Below are 20,105 nucleotides of genomic sequence, written 5' to 3'. Positions count from 1 at the left end.
TTTTTTTCCTCATTGCCAAATCAAGGCTTAATAAAGTTGCAACTTTACTTGCCTTTGAAAAGTGTTTTGGCTGTAATTGGCAACTTTGCTTGTTTAATTTACCATAACAAGGAATGGTAAAATTGCAACTTTACTTGTCTTTGACAAATGTTTCGGTTGTAATTGATGACTTTGCTTGCATTAGATAGTTTTTCCAGCTGTAAATTGCAACTCTACTTGCCTTTTGATAATATTTTTGGGTGTAATTGTCAACTTTACTCGCTTTTGAGAAAAGTTCTGGCTGTAAATGTCAACTCTACTTTACTTGCTTTCGTCAATTTTTTCTTTTTTTGGCAATATCCCGTATTTTTATGGAAGAAATATGGCCAGTCAGGGTATTTATTGTGTTGTATATATGTCTTCATACTTTTCTACAGGAACTACTTTGGATGGAACACCTTGGTGGGCAGCATCTGGCCCATGGACCGGAGGTTGTTAGAGCTTTGCTTAGGACTTAATCATGGCCCTACTTATGCACCTCTGAAATCTCCATTTTCTTAATTACTTCATTAAATTTTATATTTGTCCACATTCTTTCACATCCAAATACCAATGGCAAGAGGCAACATAAAATACAATTGTCATAAATGAATAACCGAACGTGTACGGAACGTTTTACCATCTTAACTTATATGGCCAAATCCAACTTTAACTTATTACCATTTTTAAAAGTCTGTCTTTTTTCAACAACATACAGAGTGTCTCAAATTGTTTGCACAGCAAATATCTCTGCAACCGTTGACTTTAGAAACATACTTTCGATTGCAAGAATTTTTCAAATGACGTGCGGTTACTCAAAATTTCTTAAATTTCCCAGGAAGTCGTATTACATAAAAGAAAAATTATCTTTTTATGTAGACCCTGTGTGAGCTAAAACTTCCATAGTGAAATGCGAGTGCTGCTCCAAGAAGTCATTCACCAAAAATTTTTAAATGCGATATTAATGGAGATATCATAATTGACTATAAAGTTTTCAGCCTTTGTCACCATTAATTAAGGGTGTGGCTCACAAATTGCGGAAAGTAAAATGAAAAATTTCGCAAATAAATAATCCTGATTTGCATAGAGAAAACAAATACGACACAAAGATATCCATTTCCATAATACGCCCCACAAAAGAAATATAATTGAATAATATCCTTTTGCAAAATGAAACAAAACAAAAAAATACTCATATATACACTGTGCAAGTATTATAAAGATTAGCTTCATTATCACATAAAATTGTCAAATTCTAAAGAGTCGCTTTCTTACAATATATAATATTAACATAATAATTAAATTATAACCATTTCTATTGATTTACTGTTGAGTTTCATTGATTTTACCCATATGTGATTGGTTTTATTTGACACATTTCATTTTGATTATATTAGCTGTAACTCACTAGCGATGTGCACCATTGCATCTACTCATGTAATGTAAAGCTTGTAATGAGCTATGACATCATTTTCACATTTCAATAAATCTCCGGAGGCACCCGAGTCCCGTGGAACAATGTGCTGAAATCAATTTTTAAGATAGAGCCTGAGTGTCTCTCAAGGTTCTTTCGGGTACTTACTTCTTCACCAAACACCAACTCTGGCCATATCGCTATAGTGCAATTTACTGCCATTAGTGAGATGGGTTGGAAGTGAAGGCGCTGTCTATTGGTGGTCGCCTCGAGTTCGTTAGGGAAAATATCTTATCAATATCCTCCCTTGGGTTCGAACCCGGGACCCTGACAACAACCTTCACGATGGTAGACGCGCATCTTACCACCATGCCACTCAGGCACTTCGAGTACTTACTGGGTTTCAAGAGAAATACCTTGAGCATGAATAGTAATAATTAACAATATTTTACCTGAAACGAACTTTATTGCAAGACCAGCAAATTCATCAGTAAATCTACCTCTTAGACATCACCTAGAGTCAGGACATCGTTTCCGTGGAAGCATACACGATTCTTGAAAAAAAGAAAAGAAAGTAAACTAGTAAAAAAATGAATTTCTCACAATTTTTCAAAAAATAAATTTCCCGGAGAGAAAGAGGGGAATATGATCAAACACCAGAAATAACTTACTAGAGGTAATCAAAGTATGTAAGATATTTGTCCCATTTAAACGATTTCAGAATAGAGTTTCAGGTAGGCTTCAACCAGTCGTAAATTCTGATAGAATCAGAGATATTGAATATTGAAGTGTGTTCTATCGTTTTGAGGAATGAAGAAGTGTGATGAGTGGATTAATGGGGTCTTCCAATGAATTTAAGCAACGTTTTCTGTTGGTAGGTCATCAGATAATGTCAATCTCACGAGTCTTTCCACATGTAGGTAGCCTTCTCCACGAGTTTTGCACGTATAATTCCGAGTGCTTGGATTGGATAAAAGGGATCACTTTATTCTCATAAGATGCAGAAGAGTCGTGCAGTTGCATCCTGTATGGCAAAAAAAACAGTAGTTTATAAATAAATACTTTATTAATCAAAAATAAGTAGGTAAGAATAAGAAAACATGATAGAAAAACAAACAAAAAAAAAAGAGAAATTTTTTTAATATTAAAAAATTGAGTGAATATATTTAACTTGCCGTGAACATCGTGAAATATGTCATTTTCATCTCTCAAGTACCATTCCGTGAGTACTCTTTACTGTATGTCCTCTTTAACACCAGTGAATATTTGCCATTCACTTGCCCCACGCGGCTACTGTTTGTGTGGTTGACGTATTTCGATACAAAGAGGAACTATACTGATCGTCTCTTGTTGGATTCGATCTGTATGTTACCATACAGGCGGAAGCGATTTTCAGATATTGAAAGGGATCCACTGATTTCACTTCTGCAAATGTCTTCCGCTAATGCAAACAACAATGACGAAGAATATCCATGTCCGACCTATCAGAGACATGATAAAAAATTAAAAATCTCTCAAATAATTAATCCTGATATGCATGTGGAAAACAAATACGACAAAAATATTCATTTCCATAACAGGCTCCACAAAAAAATATAATTGAATATATCCCTTTTGCAAAATGAAACAAAACAAAAAATACCCATATAAACACTGAGCAAGTATTATAAAGATTAGCTTCATTATCACATAAAATTGCCAAATTCCAAAGAGTCAGTTTCTTACAATATATAATATTAATTATTATGTTAGGTAAATATTCCTGTATTTAATTTATTTCCATTATGTTTCATTGGTAACCATGTATTATTACATGGTATTAGTACTGTTACAAAATTTATAACATAAATAAGTTTTGAAATTCTATAAATATATATTTTATCTTACATTTAGTATGTGATATTCTGTTTTATTGTTGATTGAGATAGTATTTGTTATTTTATCTTAGTTTATTATAAGTATTATTTAATCCTATCATATATTTGTATCATATGCTGCACCCCAGGCACAAATTGCATATGCTATTATTGAATTAATTCTCGCATAAAAGATGTGTGTCCTTTAGGAAGTTTTATCAATCGTGTTTTTGAGTTTATATAGGATTGCTGCATAGATTCGAATTTCTTTAACTATTCTTTCACATTGCAAATTCTATTTTCAAGTTCACACCCTGTGTTGTGTAACTCCTAAATAGTTATAGTCATAAACCCTTTCAATTTTTTGTCAATTACGTTGCAAGTTCAATTAGCACAAACAAACAGTGGTTATGTATTTTTATGTGTATAACTGTTTCATGTGGTTGATGGTTCTAGTTTTAAAGCATATGCATTTATTTTTCCGAATATTTAGTTTTAATTTGTTTATTGGGAAGATGTGTTAAATATCGAACCAGAAAAAAATACATTTAACGTAAAACTTTTGGTTTACTTCAGTTAAAAATTGGCCGTCAAAATCTTTCATACTGTGTGCAATGGACGTATGATCCATATTGGTCTTTGTGAAACACAGCCAAGCACTTGATTGGTTGAGAGAATTTGCATCCCTTGGAATTTTTCACGCTACCTGCATAAATAATAAAGCGCATCATTAAAAATAAATCATTTAAAAATATATAAGTAAATAGACATATTAGTGAAATTTCGATACTCGGATCAATACATAGAATTTTTTATCACAAAAATGAGAAACTTCGCCTGGTTTTAATTTATACATAGAATTTTTAATATTACGCAATATGTCACCTGATGGAATTCTTCACAGCTATTTCATAAATGTTCAAAATCTCGGCAAACTTTATGACCAGGTGAAAGCTACAACCTCCCTTAGGGTTCTCAGAATTCTTCACGCAGTTCAATGGTAAGTTGTTCCTTTAGGCTCTTTCTGTCCATCTTTTACCAAAAAGAGCTTGGGATGTTTCTAAAGGATAGCGTTTTCTACACCGACAGCTGTGATGCAGCATATACCTTGAAAATTTAAGCGTAGTTACCATAATGCCAATTGTCATACAGAACTTGCTTTTTCTTCCGTTTTGAACATAAATGAACACACCTGTATAGATAATGAAGTTCATCAGTAATAATTGAAAATAAATAAATAATTAGACATAAAATTAACGAAATTTCGATACTCGAATCAGTATATGGAATTTTCAATATTACGGAATATCTCACCTGATAGAATTCTTCACATCAGGACTTCTTGTTCAAAATCTCGGCAAACTTTGTGACCACCTCGGAGCTGCAGGGGCTTTCTGCTACCTTGGTTCTTGACGCAATTCAATGGCTAGTTGTTTCTGTAACCTCTTTCCATCCATGTTTCATCAGAGATAGCTTGTGATGTTGCTCGAGGATAGCTTTTCTTAACATGACAACTCTGTTAATATGCGAATAACCGATCTGTTTGTGATCCGGTCCGATTCCAAGTTTTTGATTTTACAGCGGGGACAACAAAAGATATCGTTATCATGATGACTTTAGTAATGGGTTTCTGTCCATCGCCCGGTTCTTCCAGCATGTTCACACCCCTTGGGGTAACCAGCTTATATCTTCTATGGAGACAGAGCGGGAGTATGTTTGGTTATGGTGTCCACCGGGATAGAATTTTTACTTCGTGATAACTCCATTTTGACAACACACAAATTCGACTGAGAAGTGAACCATATTTTGGCTTCAACATCCACAACATATGAACACATCAGCTTTGTCAAAGATCCCGACATCTCGTCATTCCTGATACTCTGACGACTGTTTTTCGAATCATCGTGGAATATACTTCTAACAGAGCACAGAATTTGACACTTTCATAATAAGACAGTTTTGCTTGCAATGGAAAGATTAGGATGCCTTGCGATCGTAAACTATGAACATACGCTGTACATGTTTGATCCGGATGAAACTGATTATGCGCTAGTCTTTTCATATATGATACTTTTTTGTATGCTACTCACTCACATTAATTTAGAAAATATTCAGAAAGTTCTGTAACACCTAGTTCACTACACTAAAGTAAAATACTAATAAAACAAATACACTATAATTATACATTAAAAAATATAAGAGAGTAAAAATATAAAAATATAACATAGGGTTGTATATTTTTTTAAGAAAATACGAAATGTGTGAATACTTCGATGTCTTTAAAAAATCCTCTTCAATAAGTCATAGAATTTCATTTTCTATCATAATAAATATAGTAATAATTTCATTACGGAGGATAATGGTCATTGGTGAGTGTCACAAAGAGTTCACTTTTGTATTGAGTTCACACATTTCAGTATTTTTTTTTTTTATTCTCTCGCATAAAACTTGTAAAAAATAAAAAAATAAATAAAAATTCAAAAGGCAGATTCAAACGTCCAAAAATGTAAAATAATGTCTGGGGAAGAAACCCTGAAAACCCCTAAAAAAACCGGACCACGTGACCTTGGATTCTTGAAATAGTTACGTACCGGGTGTCATAAAATCGTAAAGATGCCGGTCGTTAGCGCAAAAATATCGTAAAACAAAGCTTTTTTTTTGGGCGCGGGGGGGGGGGGCAATGTTTATTCTAGATTGAAGGATATAGAGAAAAATTAATATCGGAAATATTATCATGTTTACTTTGATGTAAACTATTGCTATGAGGATTTTTTCTAAAGACTACTGCTGAATTTAGAATTTTAAAAAAAAATGAATATTTAGTGTCATCTAGAGACATTGAAATACATGTGTACAACACATAAAACCCATTTTCTAATTGATGTATGGTAATGCGGGACAGATACTGTGTGAATTTACAAATAGGATGTAAATGGGTTAAGAAATTACGTACAAGGTGCGTTCCATAAAACTGGGAGAAAAATCAGTAAAAAAAATCAAGAAATATAGGTACAGCAAAAAAAAAATGTATTCTTTTTCAAAATATCTTCCCTTGGATTATATGCGATGGTCCTATTGTTCGATATGCTTTTCAAAGAAAATACATACGATTTTTTTTTTGGATGTTGCTTCAGGAAACCATGCACAGCTGAAATAACGTCATAATTTTCTTTGAATTTTTTGCTACGCATCTTCTTCTTCAACTTTCGAAACATCCAGAAATCGCATTTTGCGAGATCCGGACCGTAAGGGAAAGGGGGGACTGTGGCATGATTTTAATATTGAATTTACTAAAATATTGCTGAGCAAATGTAGAGACATCAGGGCGGGTGTTATCGTGTGTCCATTTTCTTACCAGTTTAAGGCGCTTTCTGTGTTATCGCGAAGAATAATAAATATGTAGATGCCATATTCAAATCATGTCACAACCCCCTTACAGTCCGGATCACGCACCGTGGGATTTTTCGCTATTTCCGATGTTGAAGGAAAGTTCCGAGGCAGAAAATTTAATGAAGATGCTGACGTTAATTCAGCTGTGCAGGATTCACTCTCTGAAGAAGCTTCCAAAAAAAAACCTTCTCTACGAACTATAGGACCATTGCATATAATCTAAGGGATGTTATTTTGAAAAATAATTTTTTATTTTTATTTTTTCTGTACTTGATTATTTATGATTTTATTCTTTCCTTGAATACACCTTGTAGTCCCATCAAAATGAACTGACGCTGCAAGATTAACGAGCCCTCTACCGAAAACTATTTTTATTTCCATTTAAAATTCCCTGTTTCGATGACACTATTGGTGCTAACCACATACTCACGTTTGGGGTCTGCTCATTTTCTAATATTAATTTTCAAAATTTTTACAATTTTTGAGACGCCCGGTGTATGTTTATAATTTTTTTATGAGATTTTTACTTGCCTTCTCATATGGAGGCATTACGAGTTCGACTCAAGAAACTCTTGATGACACTCACCAATGACCATTACCCTCCATATAATTAAAGCGCTGGAACATTTCGTTTCTTTTCATCATACACTTTTGCTTTAACATTTCGTTTCTTTCCATCATACATTTTTGCTTTAATTTTTCGTTTCCCTTCAGCATACTTTTTCGCACTCGGCAATATGTGCAAATAGTGCTCCCAGTCCCCAGACTTTTTGATGAGTCTACACAAATTGGCAAAGTCCTCGTTGTCATCGTCGTTTCTGATGCATTCCTTCAGCTCTTTGTAGTCGCTGCTGAATTCGACTTTCATTTTGTATATCGCGTCTAATACGTCGATGTCTGCGACGAGATCCATGGCAGTGTTCACGATATCATTTGGCAATCCATAGGGAGCGGTTATTCTTCCCACCGATCTCGCGATTGGATTTTCCTTGATGAACAAGTTTCTTAGGTTCATACTGTTTAACGGACTGTCCATTGTTTGCGTCAGCACTTTCAAACGGTCGAGTATCTCTGGCCTTTTCTCGTCTGACTCACACGAATCGCTCATTATAGCGTAACAATCGGACAGTAGAAATTCTATGCATGCCTGAAGGTTTTTTTGGTCTGCGTAGATTCTCACGAGTTGTCTTCGAACGTATCCTCTCGCGCTTTCGGTTTTCACGTCATTCCACAGTCTCTTGAAATGATCGTTTGTGCCTATGAGCAAATCGTTCACAGTCCTTACATTTTCCAAGAAAAATTCAAATGTCCTTTCTCTAGTGTTTTTCTGAATATTTTTTCTGATATCATTCAGTTTTTCTTTGAATTCTTTGGAAAACTGAAATTTTTCACCGTTGTCCTGCTGTAAGTAAGTCGGTTGTGAAATCTTTACTTTAGAAATGTAAGATGAGATGCTTCCTTCAACAACAGCAGTGCACCCGTCATAGATTGATTCAAATCTAGAAGTACTTGGATAACTAGGACGGCGACGACTTTCTTTGGGTTTCTTGACCGTGTTCTCAAATTCTGAGCTGTAATTTCTGTATTTTTCGTGTCCTTTACGTCTGCGCCACCTAGGTTTCGAATACATTTCTGTTGGAAAAAACCTTGGTTGATTTGACGCCGGTGAAGCACGTACCCTTTCTTGTTTAAAATGCAATTTTTGATGCACCATTATGCCAGAATCTGTTTCTGATTCTCCAGATGTACTGTCAGCCTCCGAATGACTTGATTCAAGATATATTTCTTCGTTATTATCTTGGTACTCATAGATACCTGAATCAGCATCTGATTTTTCAATATTTCTGGATACATGGTCCTGAATCATCATCGGAGACGAACAGAAAACGTTGCTTTGCCACTCAGAGATTCTCTTTAATTCGGATAAAAGTATTTGAAACAGTTCTTTATCTTTGCTAATAAGCATGCGCACGCAAGTGTATTCGGGAGTAACAGCACACAATATATCTTTTGCAAGTCGCAAATCTTCAATGGCTTCTTTTGAAAAACGCTCTAAAATTCGATTTGCATTCGCTTCAAACTTTTCTCCGATTCCAAAATTTATGATTTGTACTAACCGTCGCATAACTAGATGGGCTTCCTGGAAGTTTTCTTGTACATTTAGATTTTCGATGAGATTGAAGTAATGCTTAAACGTGAGTAATGAAAGTTTGTCATTAGTGTTTGGAATAACATTGCTAAGTAATGATTTTGTAACCTTAGAACACCTGGGAAAGTGCATAAATTCATTGTACAAATATCGCCGTTCACGATGTAACTTTTCTGCGTTTACATCATCATCATGATAACACAAGCACACACGTATGAAACGCATTAAAATGTTCTCTATTTTTGGCTTTTCATACCCCAGAAGATTGAAATATAAATCTGAAACCGAAAGACAAGATGCAAGATCAGCGATACTATAAATATTACCTTCCTTCTCCAGAGAATAGCAGGGAATGGAGACGTATTTCATAAGATGATGAGGGAAGAGTTTTACGAACGTTTGAATCAATTCAGCTCTCTCTTTTTTGGTCGTAGCATCCGATTCATCTGCTTTTGAACTCGATGTAGTTCTCGGGAGAGTTGATCGCAGTTGACGAATTTCTTCTTGCCTTTCAAGGATTTCCAAATGGAATCTAATGAATTCATGCAGTTCTAGCAATAAATTCTCGACTGACATCGTGCTATATTTTATACTGCATATTTGGGTCGCTTGAGAAAGTTCTTTTGTTGTATGATTCAAAATACTCTTAACAGAAGTTAAATACTCGCTGTTGCTAGCTGAATATGGCGCCTTTGTCAGAGAGTAGTCGTATAGCATGTACAGCCAATCGAGTCTCCCTTTGTCTGCAGCGTGAAAATATACAGATTGCGGGATTTTTTTGATTGACTCGATCACTGAATCATATTTTTCACTTATATATGCAGTGTCTGTTGAATAACCGGCATCATTCAGTTTGTCCAACGCGAAACTTGGCATCTTCAAAAGTTCATCTAAGAGGTCGTGATCGTTGGATTTCAAAAGATGTAGTAGAAGATTGTGCTTCATTTCATCCGAATCCGATGACATCTTCAATTTGATTTTGTTTTCTTCCGTCAATGTTTTTTCGCAAGCACGTTTCTGGAATTCTTTCGCTCTCGAACAGAATAGGCCGAACGAAACAGCTCTGCACATGTCTTTTGTTTTCGATCCGAACACCAACAAGCTCAAGCGTTGTTCAGACGAACGTTCCTTACTAACAAGATACTTCGGGAAAGTCGAAACTTTATTCGTGTTCAAAACAAAAGTTATTTTGCACCCGAGCATGTTTGCGAGAATGTCCAACCATAGTTCGGTTTTAGAATCGAACGAATCAAAGTCATTGGATTTGTCATCGAAGATCCTCGCGTCGATGTATTTCGAACGGTATTCGAATGCACGGTCAACGAAGGAGTTGTTGGTTTTCTTCAGCTCGTCGTCGCAGAAATAGGCGTGTCTATCCAAGAAAGGATTGAACGACGAGATTCGCTTTCCCACTTTCATAACATTCACCCTCTTTTTCCCAGTTGTTTTCTGTAGAAATTCTTCCAGTTTTTTCTTGTCATCGTGGATTTGAAGAAGACTCGACAGAAGAACGCACCAAAACACACCATCTCGTTCAGGCACGCTGATTTCGCAGTTGTAACTTTTCAAGTCCTCACTCACAGAAGAAACGTTGCTTAAATCTTTGAACACGGGTATCTTAATCTTCATGTTACTAGAGGATTTACTATTTTAGCAAAACTTGAATAGAAAAACTTACGTGAAGTAGATTACGTGGTGTCAGTGGTTAAGACCGAGAGAGAGACAGTTGTTATGAAAGTTTTGATTAAGACTTCACATACTGGCTTAAAAAAATTAACCACCCACTTAGGTGCTTTAAATGTCACACGCTTGTGCTAGAGACAAAGCTGAAATGTAATTTTTCTTATCAGTTTATTTCGTTTAGATGAAGCGAAACAAATATTTCAAGGTAGGAGCTGTTATCGAATTTTTTTTCTTCTCATACAGTTTTTGGAGAGAAAGATAAATAAAAATTGAATGCACGTAATTATGAGTAACGCCTTCCACAACGATATGAAATCTACAGAATTGAGGTGATTTTGTCATTGAATTAGGAATTTCCATCGTGAAATGACGATAAAAGCCATCCTTATCACCCACTCAAAATGCACGAGATCACCAGAGAAAAATAGTCTACGAAAACAATAAGTTTTTTCACGCTGTCTATTCGTACGTAGCCTGATAATATATCCTCTGTAGCACAGTGCATACGCATTTTGTTACATTGCTAAAACATTAGATCATGTAGCATGTGATATACCAATCAATTAACGTTTTATGTGCCGAAATATTGACTACGGACATCGGAATGCTTTGCAAAGCAATAGGGAAGAGAGGGAGCAGGACGTTTGGACGCCGGACAATCGACCGGATCATTGCAATTGTTAATTATTTTTTAATGATAAATTTACGAATACTAAAATGTAGCTGTAATAATTAACTACGTCTTATTTATTTAATGTTTACTCTAAATGTATGAATAATAAAATGGATATAAAATAATAAAATTATGAGTAAAATAAATTATATTACATGACATATATATCACATAAGGCCGCTCGTACTCGCGGCCATCAATAACTTTTGTAGTGCAGAGGTGCGAATCTGACCTGGAAGTTCTTAAGTATTGACAGTTCTTCGTTTTAAAGTTGTTATTATACGAGCAACTTCAACACTTGCAGCATCGCTCTCATGTTCTGTATGTTCGGAAACGATCTGCAAAAAATTATTATCGGTATCTGTGCACACTCTCCCTCGGCATTTGTTGTCCCAAGCCTTCTAGAATATCGCCATGCTTTCTTAGTTTCGTCGGCAACATATCTATCGAACCAATAAAGCTAAAATTCCCATGTTGATATAAACAATGAAAACACGTGTTACAATGACCGATACTTGTAATGAAATGAATGCTTCGCCCTTTCTCCTCGCGTCAAAACGGTGGCGTCCAAACAGCATGCGTAAAAGTGTCTCGCGTCCAAACGTCATGTACGTGGGAAAAAGAAAAGATGGCCTGTACAATCAGTAATTGCAGTTTATTTCGTTTGGAGTTGGAAAAATTATAAATGCTAGCAATGAAAAAAAAAGGCAACAAACTCAGAAAGAAAAATCATCTGGTATCTGCCGGAACTCGAACCCAGGCCTTCTTGCAAACGGAGCAATCATGCTACCATGCTCATAAGGAAGACAGTGTCATGCCTCCAATGGTGTAGATCATAGTTTTCACAAACTTTTTGTTCCATCGCCCCCCTTCATCAGAATTTTTTTTCCTCATCGCCCCCAGCTCAAGTGAACCCATAGGATCCTGTGTTAAATCCGTAGCTTTTATCGCCCCCCGGACTATTCCATCGCCAACCAGGGGGGCGATAATCGCACTTTGGGAAACACTGGTGTAGATGGTAGCATGTTTACCTGGTTTTCAAGAGAGACTGGGTGCGAAAACCAGATGACTTTTTTTTTTCTCATAGTTCGCCTCAGCATAATATCCAGACAATATATGCTTCCTTAACCCTTACAGTGGAAATCCCGAGATATTTCGGGTTCTTAAAACCCTCTCAAAACGACAGCCGCATAGCATGTCCTCCCCCCCCCCACGTCCTGTAGAACAACAGCCAGTGGGCGGGGTCAGCTTTTGTTCAAAGTCTGATAACAGAAGGAGAAATAGACGATGTTTTCCCTTCGAGGTAGTGCAGTATTATTGCATACAGCATAAATAACAGAAAAAATTTGTTTTTTTTCCTCTTCCTTGTTTTTTTATTATTATTATTTTCTGTTGGGGGAGGAGGAAAGCATTTATTATCTCGTTATCTGAAAAAAAAGTTCTTGAGAATGAGTGGCGATTTCTAAAAGGATTAGTGATTTCCAATGTGGCAGTTATAAAATGCGGACCAGGAAATTTTTAGAAACCGCACAAAAGGTCAAAATCCGGTTTAGAGAGATAGATGGCTTTTTTCTCAGCCCAAGATATCAAGGAAACATTTTATTTCTGGATATTATGCTGAGGTGAACTCGGAAAGAAAAGTCATATTGTCTCCGCTGGGACTCGAACCCACACCCTCTTACATACCGGGCAAGCATGCTACCATCTACACCACTGGACACATGGCCCTGCGTTCCTTATTTCCCGCACTGTGGCGTGAGGCACTGAATGAAAATGGACTACTTACCGACGTTACAACCAGACTGCGGAGGCCTATCTCTAGGAGATGCTGGTCTGACACGACATGGTGAGTGTCTGTAGATGTGAATCCACCCTAATCCACCAAAGGATAAAGTATTTATCCATTTGTCAAATATTAACGTACGTTAAGTTTACTTGATCGAGTCGCTTTAATTTGGACACCCATATTTTGCGTCTCTGGGTTTTTAGGAAAAGGACGGAAAGTAATTTGAGGCCCAAGTTTCTTTGTCGTCCAATTATAGTTCTTGCAAGTTGCAATCGCGCAACAACGCATATTTGTTTATCCATTCCCGTTGCCAGAAATTTCGTTCGGGTGGGGGGGGGGGGGGGCAAAGTGGTTGAACAATAGATTTGGCCATCTCTTCCCCTTTTTATGAGTCATTTTCTCACATTTCGGGGGGAAGGGGAACCAGAACACCCAATTTCCCCCCCCCTCCCTACGGCCTTGTGTTTATCACTCATTTTCACAAAAATCACAAGAAATTATAAAATCATATCACTCACTTGAATAAAAAATAAGCCTAAAATTTAAAATAATCCTTTCCAATACAGTACGTCTCTTTGCTCAGATTTCATCTGCGTGACGCCATGCAGTAGCTCCGGAAACCACTCCTACCTGACCCAAAGCGGCGAGCGTGTTTAAAAACAGATAAACAGCCCTTAATATATAGCCCTGGTATAGAATAATTAAGTAGGGTTTCATTGACTTCTACATCGTAGGTTCTAGATTCAATATGCACTAATAAAAAAAAGCGGATCCACTTACCTCGGTATACCTTACAGTTTTTTGATTCGAATTATATGGAAGGACTGGACACACACACCCACTTCATATCTCTCAGAGAGATATCTAAGTGTTCCCGAAGGGTGGATGTGTCCGGAAATTTTATTAAATAATAAGTACCATAGAGATAGATTAAGGGCAATCGCGGGCCTCATAACAATGATTAATTTAGAAAAATCTTGCATATCCGTCTATCGTCTCTCGGCACCGGGAGCGTCCTTGAGGTTCGGTGAGCGTCTTGTGTTACTAAGTAAGTCAACATTCCACTCATGGTTACAGTCAGTTGCGCCCGAATGGCGCATTGATAAAGATGCTCTTCCTCCACTATGAAGGTTACCATCATGGTTCATGGGTTGGAATCCGGGCATAGAACATTCAAGAAAGATCTCTACCTACCGAGCGTAGGGCGACCTCGTTAGATGAAAGGTCTTCATTCCTCTATTCATGTCACAAAAAGACGCAACTACAATGAGCAGATCTGCCTGCTACTTTAGCAGTGGAAAATTTGGAATAGCAGTGGCATAATTGGGTGATCATTAGAAATAAAAATCATACGCTGATTGCGTTTCTGCAGAAATTTATATGTAATTACTGGACAATCTTATTGATAAAGATTACATATATATAAATTGTCTCAATTTCGATCACGGTCAAGCCCAACGTATGCGACGCACGCAGCTAGCAACTTATAGACCACCCCATTCATGAGCTGCCACAGCTGTAAATGATTCGAATTATAATTAATCATGCAAGTATAACCATGAAAAAAGTACTGGTTTATTAATTTTTTTGTATAAAATATGGGTAAATAATTTCATGAGCTTTGCAGTCAGAACCAACTGTATTTTACTGATGATATGAACGCAACAACAATTAACTTATATCCAATTTGAAAGTTGACACTAGTGGCCACTATATATTATGACAACCTAGCAGTTTCAAACACATGAGCAATATCGTCTCAATTCTGCCGCTAGAGAGCTAGGGTGGTATAAAAACGAAAGCTGATTTCCTGAGACGATAGTGTAGGTGAAAGTTTTGTGAAGATATAGGGGAAAAAGTGATTTGACAGACTTTGAATATGTAGAATGATTGTAGGAGCTCGGAGTCATGGTACGAGTATCAGCGGAACCGCAGTATTTGTGAAATTTTCAAGAGCAGCTGTAGTTAGTGTTTAAAGACTGGATTTTTGGGCAAAAAAAACTGGGTTTTAACGTACAACTTGTGGTTGCCACTGACTTTTGAACGCTCGGGCTAGGAACGGAGAGTCTCTAGACTTGTGAAAGAAAGAACGGTAACAGTACAGAAAATTACAGATCTTATAATCAAGGATCGTCTCAAGTATCTATGATCGCACTTGTTCACCGTAAAATGCAATGTATGGGATATGGAAGCTGAAGGTCAGTTTGAATACCGCCACTGTCTGCAGCTAACAAGAAAAAAAATGTCTCGAATTCGCTCAGGAGTTTGAGGATTGGGCAGGGATAATTGGAAACAAGTCATGTGGTCCGATAAATCACGTTTTCAGTCACTAAAACCAGATGGGCGAAGCGGAAACAGCAAAGCATGGATGGCAAGTGCATTGCTACAAACCTTCAAGCTGATGGGGACAATATGATGGTTTTTGGAAATACTTTCCTTTCATGCTTTTTGGGCCCTTTAATTCGTGTTCATGACCGTCTGAATATGACATTAGGTCTAAACATCATTGCTGACCAAGTACATCTTGTTATAATGCGTCCTGCAATAGTACTGATATTATACATGATTGGTTTGAGGAACATGTAAGAGAGTTTTCTTTGCTTAGGTGCCCCCCCCCCTCCCTACAATCTCCAGATCTCAATCCCATTGAGCATCCGTGGGATGAGATTGAAAGGGTCATCAGACATCTAGACGCACAACCATCCAATCTCACATTAATGGAAAATGCTATTCATCAAGAATGGTCTCACATTTCGGAAACGACCTATCAACATAGGACTCGTAGAGTCCATGCTAAGAAGAATTAACGCCGTATTAAAGGAAAAGATGGCTGAACGAAATGGTGACAAGTATGACATGGTGATCATAATAAAGAAGTCACTCAATATGATGGATGATGATTTTCCTTTATTTTCGTACGTTTGCGAACCACCCCCCCCCCCATTCTAACATCGTGGAAATTATCATTTTTAGTTCCATGATAAATAATATTAATAGAGATAATAAATAAAAATATTGGTTTAATATGTGTAGGTTTATATGTATTAAAACATACTGAAGTTTATACCAAGTTATGAGAAATTGAAAAAAAAAAAACTTTTTACACTCAATTAACGCAATTTCTAATTGTGAAATTTTTTAAAGTAAAAGTAGAGATGTCGTGTATACAATAAGCATTTGAAATCAACAAACGATATTAGGCCATGCGGCATTTTTCGTTTACTTGGGAAGGATATAGCATTGTTATAAAAGAAGAATAATTTTCTAAACGTTTTTTGATGTTCCGGTAATTGTTAAATCAAATAACGAATGATAATAACTGTAATAATGTGAATGAAAAATTGCAAAACAATATTTGTGCCAATTATTGATACGTATTATTTTTTTATTTTACATTGGCAATTGAAGAAGTGCTTTATTTCAATATTCTAATCTTCCGAAGTGTCACAAGCTTTTTTATTCGGTTCAAAGGTTATTTTTTTTACACACTTTTCCCTTTATTTTTAATTTTTTCAGCTAGTTTCACGTACTCTTCCCACTTTTTACATCGTTTAATTTTTTCATAAGTCTCCGAAAATACCGCCTTATTCTCCTCTTTTTCGATTCGTATGAGAAGGTTCTGAAATCCTTTTTCCTGAAGCCTATAAATTTCATTCACAGCTTCATAATCTTCGAGCAGCTCCAACGCTTTATCCAAGACATCGTTAGGTAGATCGAAAGGATCCAAAATTTCGCACGTGGCGTCAAACAGTGGATTGGAGTGACCAAAATAGTTCCTAAGGTTAATCCGGGTGAACAGGTTACTACGCTTAAACCATAAATGATGTAGTTCGGTTTTTTTCTGATACAATATATCCACGCAATCCAGCAACAGAACTTCCAAGGAAGCTTGTAGTTTGGGTTGAGAACAATACAGTGAAGCTAATTTTTCTTTAAAGAAACTAAGTTTTTTCTTATTCGAATTCTTTACATTCATCCACAAGTTTTTGAAATAATTGTTGTCTAATATCAATAATTTTTCTATTTTTTTTACTCGATCGACGAAGAACTCAAGCGTTCTATCTTTACGATCATCAACCGTTCCACCTTTCTGATGATCATCCGTTCCAACTTTATGATCATCATGTGTTCTATCGTTTTGATCATCATCCATTGTATAATCTAATGATATGGTTGGTACCTGGATTACGCACTTATCAGTTTCATTTATAATATTGTCTTCATGATTTAATGTCATAATTTTTTTTGCGACTTTTTCATACTTACTTATTTTGTCATGAATGAATTCATAGTTCTTCTGACAGTTTTCTACACCTTCCGACAGATCATCATCGTTAATGTGGCCGAGGTTTTCCCTCTCTTCCTCATAAACATCTGAATTTTCTTGATCTATAATAAATTCCAGTAAACATCTAATGCAACGAAGATAGCAAAGTATTTCCACCAAGCGGTCTTTATTTCCAAAATCATTTCCCTCACTTGCTAAAGGTTCCATTCGGGACAAAAGTATGTAAACGTTACTTACTAGACTCTTTGCCGATTTCCTAAGCTCTTGTTCAACGGCATTCAGTTCAGAGGTCAGCATCTTCTGAAATTCATCGGAAAGTTCTCTTACATTTCTCACACCAGGATCAACAGAATCAAAACTCATGTGATTCTTTTGCTCGTGTCCGAAGTTAAGAGTGTCCGTCGTATGATTCAGCTCATTTTCATTCGTGTAATGAGAGGATTTTGGTTGGTTTTGTTCCATGCGATTCGAAGCATTTTCAAGAAAGTATTTTTCTATTTTCAGTTTTTCCAGACGGAAAACTGGCTCAAATAATATTTCAATTTTCTTAAGGTTTTCTCGTATTTTTAGGTAAATTTCCCCATTTCTCCCTGTGCTTCGGCGCACATCTATGTATTTAGGAATATAATGACAAATTGCGATCCTTACATTATCAATGTCTTTGTATAAAGACTGGGGTACCACAGAATTTAATAGAGCTTGTGCCATCGTCGGTTTCTCTTCTGATAACTTGATGGCATCGCCCAAAACCGCAACCGCTTTTTCTATGACTAGACAACTGATTGGATGCCCGTCATTGGGATTGACGTTCTCAGCTAAACCGAAGAAATATTTTAAACGTGTTAGAATGAGGCTCTCTTTAACGTCAGGGGAACTTTCGAGCGTATATTTTTCATATCGTGAACGATTTCCTCTAATATTAGATTCAGAAATTTCTATCGATGAAAGTTGACTGACAAAAGTATTCAGATATTTTTCGAAATTCTCCCTCTCAGATCGGATGAGCTTCAATAGGTTCGCATCATCTTCAAAACACTTAAAGGGTACATAGCTTGTACACAAAGCATTGAGACTTTTTTTAGATAATATTTTATCTGGTACTTTATCTTCTAGAAAGTTAAAATAGTTTCTGCAAATCAATAAATAACAAAGGAATTCGGTATCCATTTCTTCGTGCATTTCATCTAGTTTCAAACTGCGTCTCAACGATAATGATCGATCGAAATATAAACGGGCTGCTTCTCGATCTAAAATTCGGTAAAATCTCATATGATTTCTGTATCTTTCCATGTCACCCATCTCATTTAAACTGTCTCGTATGTGAAATTTCTCCATGTACGATTTCAAAATGTCACACATACAGGTTCTTATGTTTTCAGCGTTTGAAATGTATTCATGTGACTTTATTTCCAGTTTTTTATCAGTTTTTTTACGAAATTCACTTCCTTTGCTCTGAAATAATGACAGAAATTTGCATACATCACTTTGGAATTTGTGGAAGTTCATCAAATCCCTCAGATCAGTCGAATCTGATTCAATTTCACTTAGTGCTTTCAAAATTTCACTCATTTTCTTTTCGGATAAAATTGAATCCGGGTTTCTAACCGACACGTTCGGGCCGGACAGCATTCGGATTGAGTAGTCGTGCAACAGGTACAACAAGTCAATTCTATCACTCTTCAAAGCATAATACAAAGCCGAATGCTCTTCTCCTGTGTCTCCCATTTGTATTTTCGTGATCGGATTCGTTGGAAAACCAGCTTCTTGGAGCATGTCCAGGATATAAGTCGGTTGACGTAGCAGCTCTTCCAGTTTATCGAAACGTCCCCTAAACAGTAATGAAGTGAACAAATTCTTTTTAATTTCTTGATAATTCAAATCACTAGGAATTAAATCAATTTTACTCATTTCTATTATTTTACGCAAGGCATCTTCTTGATATCTGTTACTGTGTTCGACTTTCAGTCCAAAAGCAACAACTTGCCAGCTATCACCGTCTTTTTCTCCATACAACAAAATATTTATTTGGCGATATAATAACCGGATGTTTCCATTATAATATATGTAATTGTAAAACGGTAAACCATGCTGGTCGTCATTGTTTTTAGTCACGAGAGTTATTTCGGATTGTAACCATTCTGCAATAGCATCCCCACTAACGTTTACATCACTATCAAATTTGTCGAACTTTTGCACGAACCCTTCCAGAGTTTCATCGTGAAAACACGCTGCATGGTCAAGAAACGGATTATAACTCGATACAATGTCCATTACCTCATCGACTTCACTTTCTTCGAGTTCTTCGTCGGTTATTCTTCTCAAAAACTCGGAGACGATATCCCTCTCTGCTATTGAAGTAGCTTGCACGAGGACCGACATAAGCACTGACCAGTACAAGCCATTGATGCGTGGTACTCCGATGGCCCATCTGTAATTCTTCAGTTCGTCAGAAATGTCCAGCGAAGACAAGTTTTTCAATACAGGCCTTTCGATTATCATGCTTACATTGTTTGTATAGCGCAGACCTCTCGTTTAAATGGAAAATCTCGAGCTATTTTATGTATCGAAGGAAGAGCGCTTTCAAAATCACCGTGTATACTGTTCAGACATTTAACCACCTTTTCTTTCTGATTCGAATTTAGGAAAAATGCTTTATCTCTCTCTTGGTAACCAAAAGTAAAAAACGAGATAAAAAGGAGCAAAGGCCGTATCACTAGTTTAATCAGTTGGTTTGAATTTAGGTCCATTATCTAGATAAATAAAGAAAAAATTAAGAAATATCGAAAAAATAGCTCGAATCTTGAATTATTTACTTCACAAATTTACCATTTCTAACGTAAATATCCGA

General features: G+C 36.3%; 1 protein-coding gene and 1 long non-coding RNA gene across 2 annotated transcripts; both read right to left on the bottom strand.

The window, feature by feature from the left end:
* Positions 1 to 2,613: 2,613 nt before the first annotated feature.
* Positions 2,614 to 4,872, bottom strand: LOC149075643 (uncharacterized). The gene is made up of 4 exons (XR_016194014.1): positions 4,603 to 4,872; positions 4,174 to 4,480; positions 3,860 to 3,994; positions 2,614 to 2,913 (listed from the first exon to the last, which is right to left on the bottom strand). It is a non-coding gene; the product is annotated as an uncharacterized LOC149075643 (long non-coding RNA).
* Positions 4,873 to 7,288: 2,416 nt separating this feature from the next.
* On the bottom strand, positions 7,289 to 19,841 carry LOC149075642 (uncharacterized). Its single transcript, XM_089245465.1, has 3 exons — positions 16,453 to 19,841; positions 12,970 to 13,056; positions 7,289 to 10,428 (listed from the first exon to the last, which is right to left on the bottom strand). The coding sequence occupies exons 1-3, from the start codon at positions 19,754 to 19,756 to the stop codon at positions 7,289 to 7,291; spliced, it is 6,531 nt and encodes a 2,176-aa protein (XP_089101591.1). The 5' UTR covers positions 19,757 to 19,841.
* Positions 19,842 to 20,105: the final 264 nt, after the last annotated feature.

Source organism: Pholcus phalangioides, unplaced genomic scaffold (genome assembly GCF_987345545.1).
Source record: "Pholcus phalangioides strain wild (caught in Gottingen) unplaced genomic scaffold, Ppha-v1.0 ptg000015l_1, whole genome shotgun sequence".
Lineage (NCBI taxonomy): Eukaryota > Metazoa > Arthropoda > Arachnida > Araneae > Pholcidae > Pholcus > Pholcus phalangioides.
This window is presented reverse-complemented; position numbering and strand designations above follow the sequence as displayed.

Coding starts and splice junctions, on each gene's coding strand:
- LOC149075642 (XM_089245465.1), bottom strand. CDS start 19,756: ATGATAATCGAAAGGCCTGTATTGAAAAACTTGTCTTCGCTGGACATT. Junction 13,057..16,452: donor AAATAAAGGGAAAAGTGTGT/AAAAAAAATAAC, acceptor TTGGTGGATTAG/GGTGGATTCACATCTACAGA. Junction 10,429..12,969: donor GCAGTCTGGTTGTAACGTCG/GTAAGTAGTCCA, acceptor CCGTGTTCAAAG/ATTTAAGCAACGTTTCTTCT.